Below are 10,031 nucleotides of genomic sequence, written 5' to 3' on the forward strand. Positions count from 1 at the left end.
AATCTTTTTCTTTCTTGGCAGGGGCATTCTTTTGGTCTGGATTTTCCCCTCGTGGAAGTCTCTTCTCTTCTTTCAGCTCCTTTCTAAGGTCCAGATGTTCACTTGCCTCTGCCCTCAGCACTGACAAGCAGCCCCATGTGCCAGGCTTACTTTTATAAAGATTTGGGAGCTGAGCCAGGAAGAACCCAGCACTGAGCATGCTCGGTTTAGCAGGTGCACATTATTTAGCTGGATTTCCAGAAAGCATTTGACAATATCCCTCATGAGAGACAACTTAGGAAATTAGAAAGTCATGAAATAGGGGGGCAGTGTCCTCTTGTGGACTGCCAACTGGTTAAAAGAGAGAAAACAGAGGAGGGCTAAATGTTACATTTTCTCAGTGGAGGAAAGTGAATAGTGCCGTGCCTCAGGGATCTGTTTTGGGACTGATGCTTTTTAATATATTTAGAAACGACCTGGAAATGGGAACAACAAGTGAGGTGATCAAATTTCCCGATGACACAAAATTATTAAATCATAAGAGGATTGTGAAAAATTGCAAGAGGACCTTGCAAACCTGGGAGACTGGGCATGCAAATGGCAAATGAAATTTATTGTGGACAGGTGTAAAGTGAGGCACTTAGGGAAGAGTAACCCAAATTATAGCTACACAATGCAAGGTTCCACATTAGGCGTCACTACTCAGGAAAAGGATCTAGGTGTCATCATTGATCATACATTGAAATCCTCTGCTCAGTGTGCAGCAGCAGCCAAGGAAGAAAACAGATTGCTAAGAATTATTAGGAAAGGAATGGAGAATAAAACAGAGAATATCGTAATGCCTCTGTATCGCTCCATGGTGCAACCTCATCTTGAGTATTGTGTGCAGTTCAGGTCACCACATCTCAAGAAAAAGGTCTATAAAATAATGAGTGGAATGGAACAAAAAAATATTAATCAGTTGTTTACTCTTTGGAAAAGTACAAAGACCAGGGGACACACAATGAAGTTACTGGGTAATACATTTACAACTAATAAGAGAAAATATATTTTTACTCAACACATAATTAAGCTCTGGAATTCTTTGCCAGAGGATGTGGTGAAAGCTTTTAGTGTAGCTGCATTTAAAAAAGGTTTGGACAAGTTCCTGGAGGAAAAGACCATTAACTGTTAAGGCAGAGTTGCAGAAATCCACTGCTCATTCTTGGGATAAGCAACTTGAAATCTATCTGACCCTTGGAATCCTGCCTGGTACTTGTGGCCTGGTTTGGCCACTGTTGGAAACAGGATACTGGGCTTGACGGACCCTTGGTCTGACCCAGTATGGCAAGCCTTATGTTCTTATGTAGCTTACAGAAGCTACTACATACAGAAACCACAGTTTTATGGATTAATGCACCTATTAATTACATGCTCGTGATATTGTGGACATTTCTTTTTATTGCCTACAGATGAACCTTCAGTGCATAGCTCGTTACGTGTGATTTTAATGTGCATGTTAAATTTTTAGCAAGGAAACAAACGTTTTTAGCATAAGTTTTAGCGAACAGGCCCCATGGTCACCTGCTAGATGGGTAAAATTAGAGTTAAACCGAGAAAGTCAGCTCTATATGGCTATGTGGATTTTCAGCCCCCTGAGAGTAAGTACAAGCTTGTGGGCATGGATTAGATATACATGTGTACCTTCATAATCAAAAACTGCATGCACAGTAACATGCTGCTTACTTTACACCTCCATTTTACTTCTCCTAAATGTAGGTATGTGAATTTACCTACACAGCAACCCAACTGGGTACCTTGTATTTGAAAATCATTTTATTCAATGCGTTACTACTCGGTGCTTTACTGAAAATTGGCCCTCTGCAACTAAACAAAGATGTTTTTATTGTTCTTTAAATGTAAGGCATTGTGAAAAGCCTGCCTGTCAAGAGGAAAGATGGCTCCATGCTATTAGGGGCAGCCTGAGCCAGTTCTAGTTCTGCTGCGTTGTGATTTCCCTGTGAAAAACAGGACCTACTTCTCCGAAGTGACTCAGCCTGCCTCTTATGACCTGAAGCCTTCTGATAACCCAAGGCCATGAAGAACGTCTTCCCATAGTCACTGCCCCTGCCCTCCGTCCCTTCAGATTCTCTTCATCTGTTCACAAGCTCCTCGTTACTTCCCCCCCCCCCCCCCCCCCCCCCCCCCCGTGTCAGAACGCTCCATCACCTCACCTCACCCAGTCACGCCATGAAAGCACCTCACTTCGATCCCTTTACTCGCTACCTGCCTCCCCCACCACACCCCACCCCACCCCACCCCACCCCATGTGTGTTTTCCACACACACTGCAGTTCAAATCTTTATTCTGGGTACTAAATTTTTATTTTTATTTATTTATTTATTTAAGGTTTTTATATACCGGCAATCACGAGAACATATCTTGCTGGTTTACATGAAACGGGAGTGCATTAAATACATCAAACTAGAACTCAGGTGACCGAAAGTACAGTTACAATTAACAAGGGTGGCAGAACTTGGTGAAGAGGAAGAAAAAGGAAAGAATAAATGGTTAAACGATATACAAGTCACATTACAAGTTATGTACAAATGGCATGATTAATGGCTGAATGTTTTGAGGAGTCCTTGGGTTGTGTCCTTGGATTGTGTCATTAAATTGTGTCTTGGAAAGCTTGCTTGAATAACCAAGTCTTGAAAAACACAAGTGATAATAGCAAACCTCAGCACGTTTCTTTACAAACGCAACACAGTGTAGTAATAACGGGAGAGACAGAGTATGAAAGAGAATCAGGGACAGGAAGAAATATTGCAGGCAGAGAGAGAGAGAGAGATGGAAAAAGAAAGAAGACTGAAGGGAAAATGGGAAAGGAAGGTTATTCATTGCCACCAAGCCTCCAGGCCTGTGCTGGACTCTCCGCCCCCCTCCCCCCCATCCCTCCCACACACCCTGCTGAAGTTTTCTGCCTAAATGTGACCCTCCAGGATACCTCAAAGTGGCCTTCTAGGAGATATTAACTGCTGGAAAAAGGGAAGAACAACAGAGCTGGGAGGAGGGAGAGCGTTAAGACAATAGCAGAAGAGAGAGAGAGAGTGATGTGGAGAGAAAGAAAGAGGGGGAGAGAGATAGAGAGGTTTTATGGTCAATGAATGAGTCTACTTTCTGACTCCCTGTGGTCTTCTTGGCAGGGGAACCCAGCAGGACCTCATCATGCTGCTCTTATCTGAAGAGGAAAAGAAGGAACAAGCTCTTCTTGAAGACCCCAGCCAGTGCTTCTGCTAATTGCATGGAAGTATCTTCCTCTCTAGCTTCTGGTGTCCAGAGAGAGCCTAAAAACATTATCATCCAAAAGATCACTCTGTCTCTATAAGAGAATGTTCTCAGGAGTGCAACGTCTGACAAAAAGAAAAATACCATGAACTTCATAACCACTGGGGAAGCTGCCACAACCTGCTGGTCCATGAAACCTGGTCCATGAAAAGCCTCCAAAGTATGTGCTCGTCCATCACATGGAACCCCCATCCCCCTCTGGCACTGAGGAGGGTACCTTACTGCGATCATCCAATTAAAAGCATTCAATGTGGGAGACAGGAAGTGAGGACTCCACAGTATCAGTGATGACGCCATTGAAGGATTCTTTGCTTGAATGAGAATTTGTCACATCTGTTATTCTTCTGGGCAGCTCCTTCCTTGGTGAAAGAGAAAGCATCAGTTTTATAATCCAGGATTTTCAGGGATTTGGGGAGATCACACATTCCACAGATGATACTTTGGCGAGCCTTTCTGATCTGGGCGGATTGTTGCTGCATCACGCCGTGAGTTCTGATTGCATGGGATGAAAGGAAGCTCCTACAGAAATCAATACAGCTCATGATGCCGGCCCACTATAAAGTCAGCACTACTCCACACGTAAGACAAAAGACCTGATTCTCAGGGAAACGTCTGACGTCAGCTAACGTCTGCAAACTAAATCCTGGGAGAGTTCACTAATGCAATTTCTGACTTCTCATATAGAAGCAGTTCTTCCTGTGGGACCAATTCTGAAACACATTTCATAAGTGTCTGTGTGCATGAAATTCACTCCTAAGTGGCTTTCTGCTTGTCATAATTAATTTGCGAATGAATTAAATCAAAGTGGTTGTAAATTGTGGTTGACATTTAGCTCAGAAGTATGCAACTCATTCTTGACAGGCAGAGAAACCTCAGGAAAACCTCGTAAGAAGAATATGGTGAAGGACCCAAGGGTGGCCAATTTTTATGACTATTCAAGACTAAGGCTGAAGCTGGATCATTTATTTTTGATAATTCACTTTGAAGTCTACAAAGATGGTCCTTCAACTACTACCAGGGTGACAGACACATACCTAGTTAGCTTCTTCAGCACATCTTTCACTTTCATAAACTTCCATGGCTTTCCCTCTTAGATAACAAACTTAACCCACTACAACTACTGTAAAGTAAATAAAAATAGCACTGATTTGTGGATCAACAGGTTGACAGTTCTGGAAACTAAGATATTTGTTTTAGCTGCACATACCTTCAACACCAGATTCTCAGACCTTGATAAACTAGATACAGACACATCTGTAATGCTTTGAAGGATTCATAGGCATATCACCTTGGAAACTTAAGACCTGAAATTGTATTGGTTATTCTTAGTAATTTATTTGACATTCTAAAGACTTGGTGCTGTTGTTAATTGTTTGATCTCTATGTCAAGATGTAGAACTCTCCAAGTGTAGAAATCTAAGGTGAGCATGCTTCTGCCACCCTCCCTTCCCAGAAACCTTGGAAGACCCTACAGTATTGTAGCTCATTTGACACAAAACCTCCATCACTTGGGAAACCTTAGTTGCTATGACTAGAAAACAATAGTGTTTCTAGTTAGACCTCCACACTGAAAGAGACCGCATCTTCTCTCCAACATGATTCTGATCGCCTTCCTTCTGGTGATAGTAGCTCTCCTCCCTGGCATCAAAAGCTGCCCTGTTCTCTGCACCTGCCAAAACCAGGTAGTGGACTGCAGTAACCAGAGGCTCTTCTCTGTCCCACCAGACCTGCTTCTGGACACTAGGAACCTCAGCCTGGCCCACAACCGTATCGCCAACATTCCTCCAGGGTACCTAACCTGCTACACAGAGCTCCAGGTTCTGGACCTACGCAACAACTCCCTATCGGAGCTTCCTAGGAGACTCTTTGTTAATGCTAAGAAACTTCTCCACCTAGACTTAAGCTATAACAACCTTAGTCTTGTGCCAGCAGATATGTTTCAGATGGCCCATGGCCTGGTGCAGGTGAACCTGAGCCACAACCCTGGGCTGAGGAAGATCCACCCCCTGGCATTCCGTGGTCTCTTTCAGCTCAGGCACTTGGATCTGAGCTTTGGGAGTCTCTCTTTCTTGGGACTGGAGGCTCTAGAGGATCTCTCTGGCTTGGTGATTCTCAGGCTTGGGGATAACCCTTGGATTTGTGGATGCACTATGGAGCCTCTGCTGAAGTGGCTGCGGAACAACATCCAGAGATGTGTGGCTGGTAATTGTTTTACTTCTATATTACTAGGCAGCTGAAAAGAAAAGGCCCGTTCTAGAGGACAGAAAAATTCAGACCAGATTCTTTTCCATCTTCCATTTTGTTTCCAGGTTTTGTAGCTAGAGTTCATTACAGGAGACCACAAAATTCCAGTTCAGGTTATTCTTGTATTTAATCAGGGCTTCCTAAACCTGCTCTATTGACCCCAAAGCCGGTCAGGTTTTCAGGCGATCCAAATAAATATGAATGAGATAAATGTGCATATACTGGAGCTGCAAAGTTTGCAAATGTATCTCATGCTAATTCATTTAATTTCCTGATAACCCACCTGATTGTGGAGTCACTAGCTCCTTGGTGGGACTAAGGATCCCTGTTCCATAGACTCTTGCAGTTTTCACTTACCCTTTTCTTTTTCTCTTCCAGATGTGCAGCATGCAGAATGCTGGGGCCCACCAGAGGTGGAGGGCGCGCTGCTTTTCTCGCTGACAGAGGAGAGCTTCAAAGCATGCCATTTGACCCTGACGCTAGATGATTACCTCTTTATTGCCTTTGTTGGGTTTGTGGTTTCCATTGCATCTGTGGCTACCAACTTCCTCTTGGGGATCACTGCTAACTGCTGCCACCGTTGGAGCAAGGCCAACGAGGAGGAAGAGATATAACTTGCTTCTGAGCCAGTTCAACCTTCACTGCCTCTATTTTGCTCACTACTGTCGCTGCTGGACCAATGCTGTCGGCGTTTCTTTTGTCTCAGCGCAAGGGGGACCCCCTGCCCCATGAATCATTCAGCTAGACAGGATTCTCATGCTGCTGCGTGACTTTGAATCCTGGATGGAGGCTGTTTGAAATCGGAGAGGTTTGGGAATTTAGTGATCAACAGACAGAGTGATATAGTACATCCAATCCTTAATTTGGACAAAGGTTTTCCGGGTATTGTCTACCATGGACAATTAAAAAAAACACAATTTATGAAGCAGTCGACAGGACAGGGCAGAAAAAGTGACAGAACAAGTTATAAATAATAGTGTCAGCAATGGCACCAGAGCCTTAGAAGTGAGTGCAATGACCAACAAAAGCCAAATCTGAGGCTTCAGTAGTGAATGCAGAGACTGCAAAACACCAAGTCTGAGAGCTCGGCAGAGGGTGCAAGGGCCGAGGCACCCCCAAATCTGAGACTTCAGTAGCAGTGGCAGGGCCAATTGGGGTCTAATCTGAGACCTCAGCAATGGATGCAGGGGCTGATGCAGGCCACATCTGAAACCTGTTTCTACTGAAGAAACATTCTGCTCTTAAGAAAAAGCAGCTCTGAAAGAATTAAGTGTGAGTTTTTAACTTCCTACTTTGATTCCTCCCCCATCTTTGTCCAGATTATTGCTATGAAAGGAATTTACAATTAGATAATAGATTAAGTGCAGTACGACTTTACATAGCATAACTTACACTGTACAAGTATATCTTCAAGTGCTTTACAGTCATACGTAGTGCACACATAAGGCATATTAATTATACTTCAGTAGTGTAAGATTAGCATTAGTGCAAAATGAAGAAGAGCAGGTGAACCTTGAGAGAACAGAGAGAGAGGATTGGGGAAGCAGAGAGACACTTGTGGTCATTACAGACACAAGGATTTATCAGAGGAAAAACATTTGCCACCAACTGTGCTGGGCCAGAGAGAAGCCAGGACAGGGACAATGACAGATAAGGCAAGAAGGGTAGGAATGGGAATTCCAGGAAGGAAGGAATTTACAAACAAGGACCACAGTTTCAATCTGCTCCCTGAGAGTGGCTGGGAAGCAGTGAAGGCCTCCAAGGAACGGGGGATTATGAGTCCAGACGGGAAGGGGTGAGCAGCCCAGAACCAAGGGAGAGCTGGGACTTCAGGAGATCACAAGAAAAAGATCTGAAGTATTGGAGAGAGGCGAGGAAGGGAGAGCATGAAAGAAGAAGCACAGTCAAGAAAGTGGCAGCTAATGATGGGAAACAGATAAAGAGCCTGGGAGCTGATAAGAAAGGAAAGCAGAAGGAGCGCAATGAATCAGAGAGAGACATCCAGGTGCAGGAAGCTGGGACCAAACCATGAGTGAGTCCCAAAGGACAATAAAAGACAACTGCCACCAACACAGCAACCCTTGTAAAAGAGGGCGGACTCGATGGCTCTGTGGCAGTGCCGGGCACTAGCATGCTGAAGACCGGGTCAGCCGGGGACCGGGAGCGTGGCAGAGACGCAGCCCCTGAGGGGAGGGAGCTTCAGCTGTCACACAGGGCGAGGCTCAGGTTCTGGAACAGGTCATGGTCTGTGCTCCTGGGCCAAAGACAGTGGACATTCCCCAGTAGTTGAAATAGATAGATAAATAAAAATGCTATTAAATCTCTTCAGAATTTAAACATTGATGAAGGCATAAAAAAAAAAAACAGAAGTGGGACTTAACATTAGGAAAAAGATATTCATCCTGAGGTCCACCCATTGGGGCCCACTGAATTCTAATTGCCGGCCACTGGTGGCTCCTCCCATGGACTTTGTGGCTTGCCTCCGCCTATCGGAGGCCCTGCCTCCTGCGTTCGCTGCTTGTCATGGGAAGGGGAGGAAGTCGCTACCAAAGATGACTCTGGTAGGCAATGTTTTATGTCCTTGAGAAAGAAAATCAAACTTCTAAGCAGATGGCCACACATTTTCACTCAGCACTCAACATGTGCAAAAAACAAAAACCAGTCATTGGAACCAAATATTTGAAAAAGAGAGCGCTTGTATATACAAAACAAGCAATGTGCCCCACTGCAAGAGGACGTTTTTTTACTAATTCGTACCGGAAAGTACACTGGGTTTCTCTTGTTAGCCCAAGTTTCTCTGATCTGAGGAGAACGTGCACACTTCACATTTATTTTGTAATGGTATTGCTGCTGTGTGATTGTATTTTGTGAGATGTACATTTTGGCAGTGCTTGAATCTCCTCTGGGCAGCAGCCCTGACTCAGGATTTTGGCTGAGCCCCGCTCTTTCAACTGCCCCGTGATAAACCTTTGAGATATGTTGATGTGCAACTGCTCCCTGATTTTCAGCTCAGACCTGTTGACTCCTAGGAGCCACTTATTCACGCACGCAGTTACTGCGGAGAGAACACGGACTTGGAAGCTCAAGGCAGGTTCTTTTTGGTAAGTGATTCTGTCAGACAGCAGGGGAGTCCTGGTCTGATAACGTCCCGGACATGACATATGAAGAAATGGAATTGTATTTGGTATAGTGAGGTGAGTGGGTCTGAGCGAGGCTCTGAAAGAAGCCATGCCCTGCGATTACTCATCAGCATTTATTTCCCAAAGGGCGCAGGGCATGAGAAAGTCTCCAGACTACCTGAGGCAACCTGACCTTCTACAGCAACACCTACAGGCCGCAGGTCAGGGAAATCAGCTCAGAGTGATCGGCTGATCTAAACTGTATAACCCTGCGATCCAAAGTCGAGGACCTCACACTTAGTGATCTGCCCTCCACCTTGCTCTCTGTTGCCTTATCCCAGTGATTCTCCGATTGTGATCCGACCCAACTCAGTTACTGTATAAAATGCGACATGTCGATTTTCTGTTTCCCTGACAAGGAAGGTCTTTCAAATAAATTGCTGGAAAGCTTTTGTGTCAACATGCAACTTGTGTATTTCAGCCCAGGAGATGGAGGATTCAGTTTTGCACAGAGAGTGAGAAAAAATGGTCTGATATATGGCACAGCCGAACATCCCCGCAGCCTCAGCGAAAGCTTTCCAGGCTGGAATGTCCCCTTTCAGAGGAGCATTTTCTGACAGTCACCAAGGGAATCCCCATTGTCTGGCTGTCAAAATGTTAGACGTGGCCTTTTTCTCTCCCCTTAGCTTTTAAGCTCTTAAAGGTGACAGACTTGATTGATCCACTTTGCACAATCTTTGTAAATTTTCCTCAAGAGGATTTCTTACAAAGAAACTGTTAAATCTGATTTTGTGTGCCTGCACTATGAATATTTGCTTACATACACTGAGCGCGTATCTGTGTGTGCGTAACTGATTATTAAATATTGTGATCTGCCATAAGAGGCAATAACCTTCCCAGCATTTTTCCTGATCTCACTCCTACCCCCTCTGCTGTTCCAGATGATGTCACTTGGTAGGCTTGATGTCAATGACATCGCCTTATGTCAGTTAAGAGCAGGATATCCGTAGCCTACCCAGTAACGGATTTTGGCCTTAGCCATCCCTAGGCACTGACAGTACCCTGCCTCTTTCCCCCACCCACCACTGCCACCAAACCTCCAATCCAATTCCCCACCTGGATTGGAGGTTGGTGGGGAACTCATATCACCCCACATGGGCCTCCAATTCAGTTTCCATGCCCAGCTCTTCCCAGCCTTTGGTGGAGCTCAGATCCCTCCCCTGCTGCAGCTCGCCTCCTGCACCTCAGTGATGCAGTCATCAGAAGGCAGTAAGTGCAGGGACTGAATCATCAGCCCACGGCCCCACACTCAGATACATAGAAACCTGGCCACAGGCTGACTCAGTCCCCGAGCTTGCAACC

General features: G+C 45.0%; 1 protein-coding gene across 1 annotated transcript; it reads left to right on the top strand.

Annotated features, from left to right (window-relative positions):
- Window positions 1-3,849: 3,849 nt before the first annotated feature.
- LRRC55 (leucine rich repeat containing 55) lies at window positions 3,850-6,187 on the top strand. Its single transcript, XM_029575613.1, has 3 exons — window positions 3,850-3,885; window positions 4,881-5,508; window positions 5,929-6,187. Exons 1-3 carry the CDS (start codon window positions 3,850-3,852, stop codon window positions 6,162-6,164), a joined length of 900 nt encoding a protein of 299 aa, XP_029431473.1. The 3' UTR covers window positions 6,165-6,187.
- Window positions 6,188-10,031: the final 3,844 nt, after the last annotated feature.

Source organism: Rhinatrema bivittatum, chromosome 13 (assembly GCF_901001135.1).
Source record: "Rhinatrema bivittatum chromosome 13, aRhiBiv1.1, whole genome shotgun sequence".
In the NCBI taxonomy this organism is placed as follows: domain Eukaryota; kingdom Metazoa; phylum Chordata; class Amphibia; order Gymnophiona; family Rhinatrematidae; genus Rhinatrema; species Rhinatrema bivittatum.